At 35.4% G+C, this 20,288-nt stretch overlaps 1 protein-coding gene across 1 annotated transcript in view; it reads left to right on the plus strand.

Moving 5' to 3' along the window:
* Positions 1–20,288, plus strand: part of LOC145252790 (nitric oxide synthase, inducible-like) — a 140,300-nt gene that overhangs the window by 77,267 nt on the left and 42,745 nt on the right. The window contains exons 16-19 of the mRNA XM_080112737.1: positions 4,134–4,212; positions 5,335–5,510; positions 12,818–12,981; positions 17,617–17,830. Of these exons, the coding sequence (XP_079968863.1) occupies positions 4,134–4,212; positions 5,335–5,510; positions 12,818–12,981; positions 17,617–17,830 (633 nt within the window). The remainder of the gene's footprint in view (positions 1–4,133; positions 4,213–5,334; positions 5,511–12,817; positions 12,982–17,616; positions 17,831–20,288) is intronic.

A 20,288-nucleotide genomic window follows, 5' to 3' on the forward strand; every position in this document is an offset into this window, starting at 1 on the left:
AGTGTAGCATCTGTTCTGATACTACAGTTCATCTTTACTGTCCTCGGTCAGTGGAGGAGGAATTCTTCATGACGGAGACAATTTTTATTTTTGTTCTTATTCAGATTACCTTTTCTTTTTTTTTTTTGAGAGCTGGAGTTTCCTCTACATTAAAAATCGACCTCGTGTCTAACTCTACCCTTGTGAGGAGACAAGTAAATAAGAACAATGTCTAATATATATATATATATATATATATATATATATATATATATATATATATATCCCTTATGTTCCTCATCTATGTTTATCTATGTTTAATATAAGCGTAGGTAAATTGGCTAGTACATGTTGACAATTACGTACAGTGTTGTAGACGAATGTCAGAAGAGATGAAGGGTTGACTCCGTTCGTAAAATGCAGTATCGAAGAGCGGACATCTCACGCACACACACAGACACACACACACACACACACACACACACACACACACACACACACACACACACACACACACACACACACACACACACATATATATACATAGAGAGAGAGACACACACACATACACACATACACACACAAACATATATATATATATCATCATCATCATCATCATCTCCTTGCCAGGACCAGTGTGACTCTTCCTCTCCAGAGTTTCCTGTCTTCCATCAGTTGCCTCAGATCTTCAGGTTCACAGTTGGCGTCGTGTGCTATTTGTTGGATGTACGTGGATCTAGGTCGTCCTCTGCTTGCGCGTCCGTGTCGTGGAGTCCATAGTAATACATCACTCACCAATTCATGCTTGCTCCTCAGACAATGACCGACAAATCGTAGGCGTCTTTCTCTGATGGTATTAGATATGGCAGGTAGGTTGCCATAAAGTTACTGCTTCGTGGGATGATTTTGCCAAGATATATTTAATATTGTTCTTAGCATACGGGTGTATGTTTTCTTTCCAATCTTTTGGTGAGTGTCCAGGTTGTATCATCGTAAACAAGGACAGAATCTACCACTGCCCTGAAGAACCTTTTCAGTTTGTCAGCCAGTCCCGAAGTCCATACTGAATGTAGCCCATCCAATGCGATCCTTGCTTTTGAGATGCGAATTCCGATATCTCTCTCTGTGAAAACTATGTTGCTGCCCAGATACGTAAATTCAGCGACTTCTTTCAGTGTTGATCCAACCAAAGCCCTGATCTCTCCTTTCACATTGAAAGTCATAAACTTTGTCTTATCCGCATTTATGTGGAGACCAATGTCATTTGCAGACTTTTCTAGCTTACGTAACAGTGTTTGCACATCAGCAGTGTTGTTCGCGGACAAAGCAATATCGTCTGCGTAATCTGCATCAGTTATGTGTGCTGATTGATGACGTCTGTTTCTGGATTCATTCAGGGTGAAGCCTAACATGTTGTGTATATCAACAAAGGTGCGAAGTACAAAGTCAAGACAGACAACGAAAAGAAAAGGGGCAAGAGTATCTCCTCGTAGAACCCCAGTGCGGATGTCGAAAAATTCAGTGTCCCCATCTGGCGACCTGACCATTGCTCGAGTGTACTCATATAGCATCATGATAGCATTAATGACTTCATTTGGAATGCCGTCTGCTTTTAATATGCTGGTCATTTTTCCTCTATGTACGGAGCCGAATGCTTTGGAGAAATCTACAAAGATCATGACTGCCTCAATGTTTTTTGCTTTGACTCCTTCAATCAGTCTCCTAACAGTAAGTATTTGACTAGTAGTAGAGCGATTCTTTCTAAATCCAATTTGGTTCTTCCTGAGCACTTCTTCGATCTTTGGTTAGATACGGTTGAGAAGCATGGCATTGTAGATTTTTGCTGCAATTGGAGTGAGTGTTATTCCTCTGTAGTTGCTTGGTATGCTTAGGTCACACTTCTTGGGGAAGGGAAGTATGCATCCTTCCCTCCATATATTAACTTAATTTTTTGATTATATACAGAATTGCATGAATTAAGAAGTATGTCATTGAAACCACCTGTCTTCCATACTTCAGAAGGTATGTTATCTAAGCCTGCAGCTTTACGATTCTTGGTCTTCTTTAGTACATTTAGAAGTTCCTCCATTGTAAAATCACCCTTTTCAATATCGAGTTCCTGTACAACAATCGGCTGAATTGGTTAGTCTGTTACTTCTCGTTTGTTTCCGAGTAGCTTTTCAAAATGTGCTTTCCATTTCGAACATGCATTTTCCGGAGTGTTTGCCTTTAACTTAGCTTTGGCAGGTCGTTTGCGCCCAGATATCTCATTTACTACTTGCCAAGCCATTGTTTGTTATCTGCTGCATTCTGGATTCGATCTATTTGTTCTTGAACATACTTCTGTTGTTCTGATAGGTACATCATACTAAGCTCTTGAAGCCCCTGCTTCCTTAATTTTGTATTCTGTCGAGTGAGGTATTTATGTTGCTTTTTGATTATGTTTTTTTAAACTTTTCTCGTTTTAATATTATTTTGTCATTTTCCCACAGTACTTTTCGCTTTACCTTGGGCTTCAACAAGACAACAAGCATAAGTTTTCTTTCTATGATGGAACAAACCGAAATAGATAGTATCTATTAACTTTTCTCCTTGAAAACAACCTACAATGCATGAATACCCGTTTTCAGAAAAGACCCGGTAAGCTCTGGACCCATCAATCCCCAAATGGAGACAAGGCACAACTGGACTATCTTTTTATGAATAAGAAGTGGATCAATAGCTGTCATAACTGTGAAGCTTATAGCAGTTTCTATGGTGTGTCTACTGATCATAGGATTGTAACCTCCAAGTTGAAGTTAAGCCTACGAGCGAACAAAAGTAAAAAAATCATCTAGACAGCCCTACAACTGGTCAACGTTGTCACACGACAATCAGATCAAACAGAAATTTATCTTCGAACTGTGAAACAGATTTGATGCTTTACAAGCACAAAAGCAGGAACCAACTGCTAATACCACCTACCAAAGTTATATATATATATATATATATATATATATATATATATATTTGGTAAAACTGGTAATTAGTAAAAACCAGAAAAGAGTGCTCAATACTATTGCAGAGCAAATATGTGTTGTATTTTTTATTACTGTTTCGTCTGTTTGGTTACATATGTTTCAGATGTTGGACCATGTTTACGATCCAACAGCCTCGTCAGACCTTACAAAAGTAGTTGTTAGTATTAGGAAGAACTGTTTTAGAAGAAATACGAAAGAAAAAGAGAAAAAGGGGGGTTGAGGTAGGAGATAATAAGGGGGAGGGAGACGGTGTTGACAATATTTCAATTTTGAGGGTTAAGATACATTAGATTCTATTGTGTGTGTGGGGGTCGCAGATTCAGGTCGGTGTGGGTGGAGATATATTTATATAGGGAGGGAAGGGGGGAGAGGATGATAAAGAAAAGAAAAAAAGGAGAGGGATAAGAAGAGGAGGGGAGAAGTTTCAATTTTTAGGTTTTGAATTTTAACTGCCTTTTGCTTGTTCAGTAAGGTATATTAAGTAGATGAGAGAGAGATAGAGAGAGAGAGAGAGAGAGAGAGGGAGAGGGAGAGCGAACGAGAGGGAAAGAGATGGAGAGAGAGGGAAAGGATTAGTGTAGATGTCACGTTTTTGACAGGTACAGGGTTCATTTAAAATTTTCGTAGTCGCTATACGTCGACTTGTCCATTTTAGTTTACAATGGGTTGTTGTTTTTTGTTTTTTATAATACATACGTTAACGCACGCGCAAATACGGATACATACATATACATACCCATGTACACTTCTAAACATCCATATATAGACACATACGCACACACATATATATAAACAATGTATATGCAGATCTATATTTATGTAATTGTATATACGTGTATAGGTGGTAGATGCGTGTATATGTGTATACGTACATCTACTTCTTACTGGAGATCTCTATCTCCACATATATGTATATAGGTTGGTGTGTATGTATATATATATATATGTGTATCTATATATATTTGTGAGTGTATATATGTGTATGAGAATTGTGTGTATGTGTATGTATGTCTGCATATGGATCCATGTAGATCTGCATGTACATTGTTTATATATATGTGTGTGTGCGTATGTTTTAAGAACTAAACGATTATACTCCATCTATACTTTCTATATTGTTTTCCCTTTTTTTAGATTTGTCCATGATTCACAAGAAGAACGTAGTTCAATGTCCTATTATCAGTAGAAAACACCTGCAGCCTACAAAATCAAGGTAAGTAAACTAATTTATACAGAGAAACACACACCGAAGAGAGATTTTATTCGAAAAGGAGGTTTTACCTTGAAATATTAGAAAAACTTTGGCACCATGTAACACACGATTAATTGAAATTAAAAACCAGTAGGTACACAATAAAAATAGTATTACATTACATATTGCCTCTTCATGTCTATTATCATCTCGTTTCTTACACGGAAATTATTTTTATTCATCAGGATATTTCTTTAATTTACATGTTGCTCGTAACAATACAGTTCATTGTCTCTGCATCCTATCTAAACACTATACTTTATGAAATTATGTTATTCAGATTTTTAACGTCAACCCAAATAGCAATCTGTCTGACATATTTCTATTTCATTCCGGTTAACCCATTTTTATGTTAGTTTTCTCAACTATGCTATTGTTTTATTTTACTGCATGTCAACCCTTTTCGAGCTATTTAACGCTGAATCCGGTGATTTGGGTTAAAGTTTTTTATATTCATTTCAAGTTCTTTATCTCTTGAAATATTTACCCATAGTGTTTGGTTTGTTTGTTTCGTTTTGCGACGTATCAATTCTCTTTGAACTATTTAAAGCTAAATCCAACCATATTAGTAAAAGGTTTTTATTCATTTCAAGTTCTTTATCTCTTAAAATATTTAATCATAGTGTTTAGTTTAGTTGTTATGTCTTACGGCATATCAACCTTTTCAAGTTATTAAAAACCGAATCCGATCATGTTGATAAAAGTTTTTTATGTTTTAAATATTTTCTTATGGTGTTTAGTTTGGTTGTTTTGTAGACAAAAATTGTTTTTGTTTGGAGCATTACAGAGGTTGATTGAGTTTTGCAAAAGAAAAAATAAATAACATCAATGTTTGTTGCATTTTTGGCAAGGAAACCGTTATTTTCAGACAGCCTGCTCTGGTAGCACTAGTCTGGATTTTGTCCTGATTAAAAAAGATGTCGGGCCATCAGTTTCGATAAAATCGGTGTTGTACCCGTACTATTCTGTTTAGTATCTTATTGATCTAAATTCCTGTTTCCTCTTGCTTCTAGTGTGACTACTCGGAGGGAAGAAAACTTCCTGTTTGAATCGATTCATATTGTTCTTCAATTGTTATTTCAGTCGACAAACGATGTATGCCTCGCTCAACCTGAAAGGTCACCCTGACGTGACTTATCTCCCTGGTGATCACGTGGGCATCTACCCAATTAACGATACCGACGAAGTGAATAAAGTTCTTAATTATGTACACATGATTCCTGGCTTTGAGGAAGACGTTGAGGTACATGTCAAGGAAGGTAAGAACCGCCTTTTATCTATGAAAAGAACGCTATATCTGGTAAGAGGAGGGAAGTAGGTGCAGTAGTAGCTAATAGCAGCAGCAGGGAGGTGATGGTAGCTTAGTGATTAGCGATGTAGGCTGACAACCAGCGTGTTTCAAGTTCGAACCATAGGAACACTTTCACTTAGGAACATTGGCAAACTTCACATCGTCGCTCCCGTAAGTATTCGATATCCTTCCAGAAAAAAAATTCTAATAGAATATTTGGGGAAACGAATGCCAACAAAAATCATCATGATCATGAATGATACTCAACTAACAGACACGCAAACGAACAAGCAGTAGCAACGTAAATAAATAAATGGCGTAAATAAAGAAACCAACTTCGAAATCTAGTGGGTGAAGCACTGTTCTCCGCTTTACTTCCCCATTCTCACGGAAGAGACGTAGCAAATCTATCTCTGCACTGTGATGATCCTCACAGCAGGCGCTCAACTGAGCTTTTCCCTATGATCCTTCCTGTAAAACATTCGAAGCAGATACTCGTCTACCTACAACAACTAACAATTTCCCTTGTTAACTATTTATGCCCTAAACTAAACGCAAATTCCGTGAACAAAGTTTCTTTTCTGCTAGTTTGTGGAACATAATACCACTGAGATGCTTTCCAGCTGACACTAACATGGTCGTTTTCAGGTTTAATGTAAACAAGTTCTTGTTGAGCCGTCCTTTTAAATAATAATAATAATAATAATAATAATAATAATAATAATAATAATAATAAAACACTACCCAAATTCCACTATTAACAATTATCACGGTGTTGTGCCACTCATTAATTCTTATCTTCGAGTGGCCTTTGGGCCTTGATAAGTAAAAAAATTAGAGAAGATGTGTAAATGAATAAATGGCATAAATAAAGAAGAAAAGAGGGGTGGCAGCAGCATCTTTAGAGATGAAGATTAAGAGGATGCTATATGTATATACATATAACGCAAATAAAGAAGAACGAGGTAGTAGTAAAAGTAGTGTAAGAAAAGCTGAATAAGAGGATTACGTAAATAAATAAATGACTTAAATAAAGACGAAAACGGGAGTAGTAGCTGCAGGATAAAAGATGGGAAACGTTAAGCGAGCGACAAAAATACAGAGCGTCCAAAAAATCACTGAAGAGTTTTTAACTTAAGTAGATTCTTTATTTTTTGATGGTATCTTTCTGTAATTTTGAAATAATCTGACTAAAACATATGCAAATTTTCTTTTTTTAAACGCAAAATTCCAACAATATTTATTCATGAAAAAATAATGTCTTTTAAATGTTGCCCATTTTCAGCATCGCATATTTGTACTCTTTCCAAAACATTATTCATGACAGATTGTAGAATCTCTGGATTTCGATTAAAGTCCCTTATTTCTTTCCTGATGTTTTCCTTCAATTCTTTCAGGGTTTGGGGTTTGTTAACGTAGACGCTTTTTTAAGATGTCCTCACAAGAAAAAGTCGGGGCTAGTCAAGTCTGAGGAAAGTGGTGGCCATTTGACAATTGACCTCCGATTTCAATAAAACAATTTCACAACTTGCGTACGCTGTTTAATATTATACTTATTCATAATTAATTTCCAAAATATTATCTGTAAAATATCTCAAATAGACAAGAAAATAATCACTAATGGTAAAATGACCAAGATTTTAAACTCTTCAGTGATTTTTGGACACCCTATACAATATCAGATTTATTGAATTATTAATGTACAGTAAAACTCCTTTAATTTGAACTTCCTCTAAAGTTGGACTTCCTCTCATTTGGACTTCCTTTCATTTAGACTTCCTCTCATTTGGACTTCTTCTCATTTGGACTTCCTCTCATTTGGACTTCTTCTAAACCTGGACTTTCTCTAAACTTGAACTGTCTCATCATTGAAATTGTATTAGGATATTTGATGCGGAGTTGCAGTAAAACTGTTTACATGGTTTAGTCAGATATTGCGCAGAAATGTTAATATTGGTACTATGTAATTAATGTAGATTAGCTATTGGTAATCAATTTACACTAACTGTAAATTTTTTTTCAGATTGCTATATTTAAAATAGTGTAAAACAACCCATCACAATGGCTTACAACTCTAAAAGAAAACAAGTGACACTGACTTTACTCGAAAAACGTCAAATTATAGAAAAATTAGATGTTGGAGTTGAAAATATCATTATATTGAGAGATTATAAGATTGGAAGAAGTACACTGTTTTACATCAAAAAGAAAAAGGAGCAAATATTGAAGGCTGCTCCTTTCTCTCCAAATAAAAGACATGTCAAAAGAAGGACACTTCGCAGACCAAAGCAAGTTGAATTCGATCGAATATTGCATGAGTGGAATGAAGGTGTAGCAATATCTGTGCTCATGTTAATTGCTAAAGCAAAATCTCTTAAGGAAGAGTTGAATATCGCAGAAGATATGAAATTCAGTGAAGGCTGGCTTAGGAGCTGTAAGAGTAGACATGGTATAAGACAATTAACAATGTCAGGCGAACAACGGTCTGCTGATATACACGCATCAAATTATTGTGACAAATTCAAGACGATAATTGCCGATTATGGTTTAACACCAGAGGATATTTACAACGCTGATGAAAGTGGCGTAAATTGAAAGTGCTTACCTACAAAAACATTAGCCGGATCTGAGGAGCAGAAAATAAAAGGATTCAAATTAAATAAAGACTAGCAGTGATGGTATGCGCTAATGCTTCTGGAACTCATAAATTTAAGCTTCTTGTCATCGGCAAATCAAAGTGTCCCCGAGCATTGAAAGGAGTTTCGCTTTTGCCAGTATCCTATTATTCTTCACAAAATGGATGGATGAATCAACAGTTGTTTAAAAAATGTTTTTGCAATAATTTGTGCCAGTTGTCCAGAAGCGTTTTCTTGAATTAGGTAAACCTGATTCAAAGTGATTGCTTCTGTTGGACAATTGTAGAGCACATCTTCCTGAGTCAGAACTAGTGTCATCTTGCGGGAATATTTTTGTGTGCTACTTACCACCTAATATGACTTCTCTCATCCAACCTATGGATCAAGGGATTATTTGGAACTTAAAATGTTTATACAGAAATGATTTCATGATGAATATGATTAATAGTACCGTGAGTATAAGCGATTTTCAGCGCCATTTTACTCTCAAAGATGCCATATTTTCTCTCGCAAGTGCATGGAATCAAGTTCGAGCAAGCACATTAACAAAAGCATGGGGTAAATTATGCCCAGCGTCAGAGGCTTCTGAACTGAAAGAATCAGAAAATATATCTGGTCTAGAAAAAATTCTTGAAACCAAACGGTTACCGACTAACCACACTGTTCTTAAATCACTTAGTGTAAAAGATGTTGAAATGTGGGTGCAACAAGATGAGGAAACTAGTGATCAATATCCTGAAGGCAGTAATGGTGATGAAAATAACAACAGCTCCCATTCTCTTGACCCTAATGTAAATAACCAAGAACACTCTGATGAAGCAATATCATGGGATGATGCAGAAAAGTCTATGGAGACGGTTATAAAATTTCTAGAAAAAAGTCCTTACTTTAATGACAACTATGTTTTGCAAGCAATGTCACTCCGAAGAGATATAATCATAAAGAAGCTACAGAACCAAGAAATTGTAGATTTTCGTGATCGCTTACGAAATACAATGGCAGCGCCCGAAAGCTCAATCGATGAAAATAGAAACTACAATGAGACTCATTCAATGAATAACTAAAAAGCTGTATTTTATATAAATGTATGATTTCTGTAGATGATAACTTAGGTAATAAATACCTAACAAGTAAGATTAGATTTAATTTATTTCCAATGTTTTTGTTCCTGGTAATAATATTTAGCAATTCTTACTTGCAATATATCGTAAACTCAACTTAATATATACTTTAAGTATCATATAGCAATGAATTTCATTTACTATTTCTTACTTCTTAGAAAATTAAAGTTAACTGCAGCACATTTTTTTTATCACGAAACTTGAACAGAATCCTCTTATTTGAACGAAGCGGAGGTTCAAATTATAGGAGTTATACTTTATTTTTCCTTTAAACCTCATCCTTGTTTTGTCTATTCAGTCGCCTTCCTGTAAAGAGTAGGTTTGTCACAAAGGTCGAGCTTAATATCCCCTTTCCATTCTCCAGCAACCTCCTACCGCCAAGTGTATAAAATAATTCAGGTTTAAACAACACACACGCAAAAAAAAGAAAAAAACTAATTAATTTGGGGGCTTTTTTTATTTCGAAATAAGTCAAAATCTATTCAAATAATTTTTACTAACTTCTAAGCAGATTGTAGCGTGTTGGCGTGAGATCTGATGAATAAGGTGGATGTTGCATAGTTTCTTTCTAGCTCCTTTTAAACTTCTTATTTTGAAAAAAAAAAGTTCTAATTTACTCAAATGATTTTGCAAACTTTTAAAAAGATGGTAACCTCTTGAGGCACACCTTGTGTTTCCGGGAAATGGATGAAGGCCGCTAAGTACTCCTGTTTCAAGCCCTGAAGCTTATATTACTATTTCGATTCTTCTGGTTTTTTTTCTTTTTCTTTTTTTTCTTTTTCTTTTTTTTCTTTTTTTACTAATTCGTTGATCCCTGCTGATTATTGTTATTGTGTAAATGTTGAAAGGAATAACAAGAAGACTCGGAAACAGTGAAATGAATAATATATTCAACAGAAAATACAGACAAGAATGTTAGTTGAGTAAAAACTCCGCTGAACTGAAGGACAAAGTAAAGTTACGACTCTCTCTCTCTCTCTCTCTCTCTCTCTCTCTCTCTCTCTCTCTCTCTGATCCTGATCACCGGAAGTGACGTTAGGAATAGTCCATTGTCAGAATCTGTAGTGGTACCACCCCAACAATTATCCTCACGGTGGTTCATCCCGTAAACAACAATTTGAGTTCTGTTGGTTTTGTAATACAGGGTGTTCCCAAAAACGGGCCCCAACTCTAATTGGGCCCCGTTTCTTAGTGTTTTGTCCGAACGAAATTTAACACAGTGTATTCTCTGTCCCAGCTCCCACTGGGGTCTTGGTGTACTCATGATCATTGATTCTGCCATGTCCTATAAAATAAGGGCAATCGGTGAATAAATAATGGAGATATCACGATGGGGGGGGGTCACCCTGTACGTAGCAGCGGTTAGTTTCCTTTCCTGTTCTCTCGCGTAGAATTCGTCTTTTTAATAAGAGTGATGATAAACTAATAAGGTTATTAATAAATAAAAATAAAAAAAACGACAAAAATGTGTGGTTTAGCAATCTTTTTTATAATAGTATAAATGTATACATTGTTCGGAAGTCATAAAAATACTTAATATTATAGATCAAGCAGATATGTTTAAACAATAAAGAATTTTATAGTAATTTTTTATGATGTTGTATACAAGAAAAAATTGTTGGCGTTGTCCGGAGGCCATAATGACAATGAGTATTATTCTTGTTTAGTGGTATATCTTCTCAATATTTTGACATGTAATGAGAAGATATTATAGGAAATCATTTGGAATTTAACAATCGTTGAATTTTTTTTCTATGAGGGACGTTCCAAAAGTAATACCTCCTAATTTTTTTTATTCTGCTTGAATGGATCGGGAGGGGGGGTTAAATTGCATTGTTATGACGACTGAACTTATGCATTCGTGAACTGATCGTTTTATCTCTCCTTTGCAAATAATAACGGTGTAAGACACTAACAAAACAACTCCCGACATGAACGTGCGTCAGAAGCAGAGGTGCATCACTGAATTATTCCATACTGAAAAAAGAAATTGAACCGATCAACATTCATCGGCGCCTATTGAACATTTACGAAGCTGATGCAGTTTGTAAATTTCAAAATAGCAACAGAGATACGGAGGTATCAAAAGAGACTAACAAATGTTTATTGAGAATGGTGGTGACTATGTAGAAAAATAAATTCTGAAGCACAAAAGGTCGCTTGTTTTCATAGCACACCTCTCGTTTTTCTTAGCTCTTCGACATGTTAGTTTATTAGTTTAAAAAAATAGACCGTATTTTGAAACTATCGTTGTAATTTTTCTTTAGGCATAAATATATACACACATAATAATCCTTAATCCATCCTTAAGAGAAGAGAAAGGAACCATCCCGAAATTCCACTATTCTCTCTCTCTCTCTCTCTCTCTCTCTCTCTCTCTCTCTCTCTCGCACGTGAGATTTAGTAAAAAGGAGAGAGATTTTATTTGCTCATTCACCACGTCTCGTTAGTGACTTCCTGCAAGTGCGTAACTGCTTGGACAAGTAGCTTTAACTTAACTTCTAATGGAAAATTCCACTCTTTGCTTAAGTTTTTATATTATATGGAAATTTGCGATTTCAACCTTATTTTTACATATGTAAATATTGTCACACTGTAACGCCGTCGTCACTTGCCAAGATTTGGGACCCACACATGGCATGGAGACAGTCGCAAGGAAACAAAGACAAGAAAAGAATTCGACTCACTTTTAATTGAAACAACAGACACTTATTTACAAGTACTTCCAGAATAACGTCTTGTCTCTTGTTCAAAAGTCTTCTCGTACTCCAATGTGCTTAACAAGATTCGTCCGCATCTAACATGTGGTACTTGTCTGGCCATGTTTAGGACACCTTTCCCTGTCTATTCTATTTCTATTTCTGCTCTCTCGTATCTCAAACACGTTTCAAATTCTCTACGCCTGGAACACGTATTTGTTGTCATCTCGCGCAGCCAGCTTGGTCACTTGCTTATGGTTGCTGCTGCTGCTAACCCGATCATTTCTAGTCATGTTTGCCCTTTATTATCATCTGTCACTTCATGTTCGGTAATGATCGGATGGGTGGTCAAACGGAAATTTGCATAAGCATACACCTTCATTGTTATAGTTATTGATTACTTCGAATTGCTTTTCATCCGGGACTTTTTCGGTGCTCTTCCAATAAGTGATTTACCAAATGTTTTCGGTACTTATGTATTTTTGACACCACGCTGAAATAATGTTATTATTTTGAAAGCCATTATTAACATAGGGAGGGGAGGGTGCTTTGCAACTATTTTGTGCTTCCACTTAACAAGTTAATAAAATTTTTTAAAAAGATATCGTGAAACTTGAATTTAACCTGAAAAAACAAAAGATTATTTAAAAATAGCGCGGTACCAAAAATACATAAGCACCGTGTTTTCTAACCTTAACCCTAACTCTAACCCTAATTCTATAATTTCGCTTGATTGTATATTGGAAGAGCACCGACTTTTCTTCTTTGTTTACATCTTATGCAAATGTAATTCCTTTTTTTTTTTTTGTTGTTGGACAGGTAATAAATGGACACTATACACGAGACTGCCCGTTTGTTCTGCACGGGTGGCTTTGACTCACTTCTTAGATATAAAAACAACCCCTTCGAAGTTGTTTCTTAAAAGACTGGCAGAGTTTGCAAGCGACAACACTGAACATGATGCTTTGATAAAACTCGCCACAGTAAGTAAAATTCATACTATGTGATATACATTCAGCCAGTTGCAAGCTTATTATGATTTAGGCATCGAACGGAGTCGTAACGTGTATTGTTACTAACTTTATCTAACCAAGACCCCACGGGATTATGGCCCTATTTTGCCAGCTCCTCGTTATAATGCTATCGATGTTCCCTCACAAAGTCGTAGGAAATAAAAGAGGAGGAAAAGTATAACCAAAAGAGGAAATAAATTGATCAGCAGAACAAATGTTATTGAAAGTGAACTTAGTAGAAAAACAATAGATTGGAACTTGTTCATCAAGGCACACAAAAGAAAGCTGATATGGGATTGTTAATCAAGGTGTGGAAGGTGACAAAAAAAATCGGACCGACATACAGGTCATATATTTAAAGTTAGTTTACGGAGAGTTGTAGGAGTGACAGTCAACTTTACGATCGTTTAAGACAGTTTATGGATGGTCCATTCGTGAGTTTCTGACAGTTAAGGACAGTTTAGGTCAGTTGAAGATATGCTGCAGCTTGGACTAGACCGGGAAAGCTTAATTTCATCCGTCGTTAATTGCTGACACACAAAGTATTTTAGTTCTTAGCAAATTAAATATATGACACAATCATGACACACCGGTTCTTGTTAAATCACTAAAGTTAAACAACGTTCAGCCTGGTCAGTACCAGATGGGGGACCATTTGGGAATACTACACACTATGTAAGAGTGATTAAAAGAAATTAAGTTAACCTTATATTAATTGAGATGGTGTCCCTTTACCAAACTTTTCAAAAACACTCGACTAGCTACAACCACTATATACGATTCCCCCTCTCTATCTGTGCTTAAATCTAAACGCAAATAAGGAAATGAATTGATCAATCAACTGACAAACATAGCATTGGCAGAAGATGTAGACGTGGATCTTAACACTTTGAAGGCTGTTTCCGCGATGATGTTACACACATACCCAGACTCCAACTGATATATACAGAATCTGTTAGAGTCTTTAGTTTCTCTCGAGTTTGTGTTTTTAGCTGTTTTTTGTTTATACTTGTGAACTCATTCGTGCCCCCTCGCCAGTCGCCAATATGAGAGACGATTACACTACCAGAATCGAAAAAATGGAATACGGAAAAGAAGGAAACTATGGAAACAGCGTTCGGGTCGGCATTTGTTGTCGAGCAGGGGAACAAGTAATAGTACACCCCTTAAATAAAACAAAATGACATATACGGCTTCTGTATCTGTGTCACAATGCGCTTCACTCTTGGTCTTCTTGATGATCAACAATCTCGAAAAAGTAAGGAATATTTTAACATGTATTTTGTGTCACTATTTTGTGCCATTATTTTGTGCCAGTATTTTGTGTCAGTATTTTGTGTCATTATTTTGTGTCATTATTTTGTGCCAGTATGTTGTGCCATTATTATGTGCCATTATTTTGTGTCATTATTTTGTGTTAGTATTTTGTGCCAGTATTTTGTGTCATTATTTTGTGTCATTATTTTGTGCCAGTATTTTGTGCCATTATTATGTGCCATTATTTTGTGTCATTTTTGTGTTAGTATTTTGTGCCAGTATTTTGTGTCATTATTTTGTGTCAGTATTTTGTGCCATTATTATGTGCCATTATTTTGTGTCACTATTTTGTGTCATTATTTTGTGTTAGTATTTTGTGTCAGTATTTTGTGTTATTTTGTGTCATTATTTTGTGTCATAGGAAAAAAGGCCTCGGGCAAACAAACGTTGAAACCTCACATTTAGTATGATAATAGCGATATTTATGTATTAGAGGAAGAAACACAGAACTAAGGTATATTTCAGCTGTGTTATCTAACCAAAGCCCCAGTGATTTCTATCCTCATTTTATCAGCCACCTGTCATCAGTGCACAAAATGACATATTTGGATTCTGTGTCATCGTCACAATATCTATGCATCTTGCGATCTTCTTACCCATAAACAATCTTGCAGAAGGTATATATTAATATTCTAACTGGATGTCAGGTGATCTACATTCCTTATTTCCGTGTGGCAGAACCTGCACTTGTTGTCATTACTAAGTCCACTCATCTTCTTAAAAGCATTGGTCATCAAGTTTTTCTCTTGGGCATCCATTATCATTTTCTACTATAATGTTCTTATTTTCCTCTGGCTGGGGCATCCTACCGGATGTCAGGCATTCAACCGCTATCTCTTACATTTCAACCGAGAGATGTTATTTTTTTTTTAAAGATTTTAACCGTCCCTTAAATTGCAGTTGTTTGTATCTCTCTTGCACTTGGCTAATCGGGTATATTTCGCAGTTAGTTTTTGAAGTTCTTTTTTATGAGTCCAGTTGTTCCTATAATTAGTGGAATGATGGAGATCTTCCTAAGATTTTAGTTTCTTTTAATATCGTAGATAAGACCTTAGTATTTCGCTATCTCTCCCCTCTCACCTCTCTTTTAACCCAGCATCATTGAGAACACTGACTTCTACTAAGGTTGCTTCTTCTCTTTCTTATCTCATATCACTATGTCAGGTTTAATAGCCCTGTGTTCTTGGTATGTAGCTGTAGAAATTGCATAATCATATTAGATGGTGTATAACTTATTTCCAACTGTTTTCTTCTGGCATGTGTTCCCAGGACTTGCTGTTGTTTTTGATATTCAACTTTTTACAAATGATTCTGAATTTTTTAGATGAGGATTGGTTATTCGTATTATTTGGATTCATCAGACTACTGTTCTCATCACAAGGACCCGCAGCGTGGTGTACTTGGGAAAAATCGATTATAAAAAGTGATATTCTCCTGAAGGTTGAAGGTTCAATCCTCAGTGTCGGCGACCGAAAAATGTGAATTACTTAGGATCTCTATCCAGTCATGGCTGACGGAACAAGAGCATGCTACCTCCGTGAAGTAAATAAAGGGTTCCGCTCAAAATTCTGTTCAAATTCCCGAGTTCGACAGAAACATTCCCGAGTTTGATAAGATACACCTGAAGCAGGTCGGAGGTTTTTACAAATGGTCCACACACTCCATTGTATCACATCCTATAGCAGCTATCTCCTAGCAGAACCTTACAGTTGGGGGTCAGGTGGCTCACACTTTCTACTTCTGTGTGGCAGTCGACAGATATGAAAAGGAAAGATATTTTTTCCTTCTGTCTTACTGTCATTGATACAATACTTTTGATATAATATAATGGGGTATCCTCCCTGAAAATTAGGAGATCCTATTTATAAACGCTGCTGATGGGAACTGACGAACCAAATTAATTCACGTTTTGCTATCAACCAATCAGAAACCAGAATTGCTCCATAAAACTTAAATCTTTTAGCATTCCAGCAGATATTTTTTATCATATCAACACAAAAAAATATTTTGCTCTTTGGTTGCAAAATTATAAACTCTAGAACCTACACAGAACAGCTTCCCACTGAGAATTCTTCATCTCCACGACTTGTATAGAATAACTACCCAACGGAAACTCTTCTAAAATTAAACATGGCTTCCAATTCAAGAGTCATTATATCATGTGTTTTAAAGATCATGTCATGAAAATGACATGATTTTTTTTTATGAACTGTAACACAAACCGAACCAAACACTATATAGACTATAAATCTAATTATCTTAAAAATATGAAAAAAAGCAATTATCCCCAGGATATCAAAAAGAATATCTAAGATATCACAGAATGAGAATATATTCGATAACAATAAGGATTACTATAATGACGCATTAACTCGATCAGGATATCAAGGAAAGATCAAATACATAAAGGAGGTGAACATTGAAGATAGTTGAATAAACTACACAATTTCATATGACATGGCGATGAAAGGAAAAAGAAATGTAGGGAATAAGATAGGTATAAAAATAAAGATAAGAATTAAAAGAATGAAATAAAAAGTGATAAACAAGCATATGATAGAAATTATGCAGTTATGAAGAAGAGAAATAGGCAGGGAAAAGCAGTTTGGTTTAATCCACCTTTCAGTGAACATATACAAAATAATATCCACCTGTTATATAGTAGGATGCGTTAGGATCAATATAACATAAAACCGCAGGGTGTCCAGCTTTCACGTGGGTATGTTTGCAGCACATGATGAAAGAAAATGGCTCATGGATAATTATGAACAAATAAGAAAATCACTCGCTGTTACATGACGATACACGTTTATTATGAAGCCACACACACACGTAACGACAATTCAAACATAATACATGAAAAGTTAGAAGCCTAAGTATGATAACAGGAACGAACAGGAATGATGCTCATTTCTCCATTTTGAAAGTTACTCTGTTTTCCCTCCATTCTCTAGATCCGGTTGTTGATCTTGCGAGAATTTAAAGTCTAGGACTCGGACAAGGGGAGGCCACTTAGCCCAAAGAAGTAAAGAATTACTCCCCTTGCATGTTACTTTTGTATCGTCCTAACAGCAGCTTTCAGTGAACAAATACAAATAAGAACTTCCCTACAGACAATAGATTAAATAAAATAATAAAATGACAAAAAAGATATTTGCACACTCCATTGTGTCACATTGTATAGTAGCCGTCCAACAGCAGAACCTTATAGCTTGGTGTTAGGATGTTTTTATTATTTTATTAAAATCTAAGTCTGAAAATTCTTCGGTTATTGATTTTTATATATAGACTTCAAACGAATACGATGAATGGAAACGGGATAATTTACCAACCCTTTTCGACGTTCTGTCCCAATTCCCATCAGTGAGGGGTCTGCCATCGTCTTTTCTGTTATCCCAGTTACCATTGCTTCAACAAAGATTTTACAGCATCAGTTCCTCACAAGAAGCTCATCCGAACGAGATCCATGTCACGTACGCTGTTGTGCAGTATGTTACACCAAGTAAGTCTCCTCTCTTTGTAATCATTGACACATTAGAAAAGCAACGATTACATAAGAATAATTTTAATTAAATTAATTAAATTATATATAAAAGGCACTTTGAGCGTGTGTGCATTTGTTCCCTATGGATTCCGAAACGACTGAACTGATTTTTTTTTTTAATTTCATGCAAATATACTTTATGTGTATGTGGGTGTTGTTGGATAGGTTTTGTATTGGAATGTTCCTGATAAATATCAAAAATCGATAATCGAAAATATCCGATTAGAGAAGGAACAGTTCAATTTTTACTAAAGTTAACACTCTGATACAACCTAACATCACAAGTGCATTTTAGAAGTTTTACACCTATGCTGTTGTGCAGTATGTCACACCAAGTAAGTCTTCTCTCTTTGTAATCATTGACACAGTAGAAATGCAACGATGACATAAGAATAATGTTAATTAAATTAATTAAATTAAATTATATATAAAAGGTACTTAGTGTGCGTATGTGTGTGCGTATGTGTGAGTTCGTTTCCTAAGAATTCCGAAACGACTGAACCCATTTTTTAAAACATTTCATGCAAATGTACTTTATGTGTCTGTGGGTGATCTTAGATAGGTTTTGTATTGAAATGTCCCCGATTATTATCAAAAATATCGATAATCGAAAATATCCGATTAGAGAAGGAACAGTTCGATTTTTACTTCAGTTAACACTCTGATACAACCTAACATCACAAGTGCATTTTAGAAGTTTTATCACCGCACAAACAGAAGGGCACAGCATATAAAACCAAACAGTGCGTTCTTTGATATGACAGGGGCGTATTTGAAATGAATGTTTCTGTTTAAAGCACAAGTGACTCATGATACTTAACTTTTGCATTTTAAAATTTAATTCAGACTATTAAATAAAAATAATTTTATAAAATCAAAAGTAGGTTCTCTACAGTGCAATGTAGACTACAATGTATTGTAGGCTAAGTCATTGCAGGGAGACATGCGAAGCTTCCTCCCAATGCACCGTGGTGGGTCCGCAAATAGAGCAGGAAATCGATTAATTTGATTGAAAATGAGCAATTTCACTAATTTTGATGACAATAAAAATATGGCAGTGTGAAAGATTCGTTGATCATCATTTAATTCCGGCATACGTTGGGTATCCCTGCTGTTAATTTTAATATACGTAATTTAACTTCGGTTTTGAAGAAGAGATATGTGACTTTTTATTCGTCTGTTTGAAGATAAACATGTACTTTCTACTCTCTGATAGAGATTTGCATGGTGTCTTCAAGAACTATAAAATAAAAATAGGCAATTGAAGTTCCTAACGAAACTAAGTTCAATACATCGCAGACTCACCACTTGTATAAACCGACTTATCGCTTAAAAATTCACGATTCCAAAAGCAAATGCAATTATGACACAGAAATAAAACCAAAAAAGTTAAACTTAATTTTTTAACCCTACCAGACCTGAGCAATTGAACCTAATGTACCCCTGTATCTGGCCTCCTTGGAAAAATTGTCATAAATATTTAAACGCGTTAGTAATTTTTTGCCTTTCATCTACCGCCAGTATTAAACCTTCGTGTGCCAGTCCGCCCTACAGGTGGAGCTCTCCTTGATACACAGGTACTTTCTGCAGAACCTTATCTTCACCTTCTTTTGGAGGTTGTTTTTGTAAGATACTCTAGGGTGCTGTCTGTTGTATCTCAGGTGTTTCTCCAAGCACACAGCACAGATGTGGTCAGATGAGGTGTCGCGATTGGGTAACTATTTTTACTCCTTGACAACAAAAAATATGTGGTCGGAAAAATATCGGTTTAACGGTAACTCAGTATATAACATTTTCGGAAATTACCGATATATCAGTAACACGGTCTGGTAGGGTTTTTAAATAGAAAACGAGTCATCAACTGTTTACCATGTAGCTGTTTCGGAGATTTTAAAACATAACAGCTGTTGAATTCATAACTCTCCAGTGGAAAACACTACTTCTTCAATAACACAAATTTGACAATCCAGTTATAATTTCACTAATTTATTACAAGTTACAAAAATAATAATTCATATAACCAATAAATAACAAAGATGAAACTACACCATAATCACAATTTTGAAATGTTGTAATATTGAATTTCGAGGTAAACCAATGGTCTTTACGTAAATGTCATGTTACAGTCATGGATATATCAAAAAATTACGAAAAACGATAAGGTAGAAAATAAAAATTATTAAAGAAAACATTTTTGGATGAAAATTATACTTCAATCAATTAAACTACTAAACATTTTCACTGGTAAGAATATATTCATTTCGCACCGGATGATCATATTTACAGATGTTACGGTATAACAATTCCGTCATTAACTCATATTCATTTATTTTTCTAAAATGTTATACAAAACAGTAATTTCAAGTTTTTAATATATAAAATATTTTTCTGATTAATTTTTCTCGGCAGTTTGTTC

Source organism: Euprymna scolopes, chromosome 29 (assembly GCF_053919585.1).
Source record: "Euprymna scolopes isolate OS-2025 chromosome 29, ASM5391958v1, whole genome shotgun sequence".
Classification (NCBI taxonomy): domain Eukaryota; kingdom Metazoa; phylum Mollusca; class Cephalopoda; order Sepiida; family Sepiolidae; genus Euprymna; species Euprymna scolopes.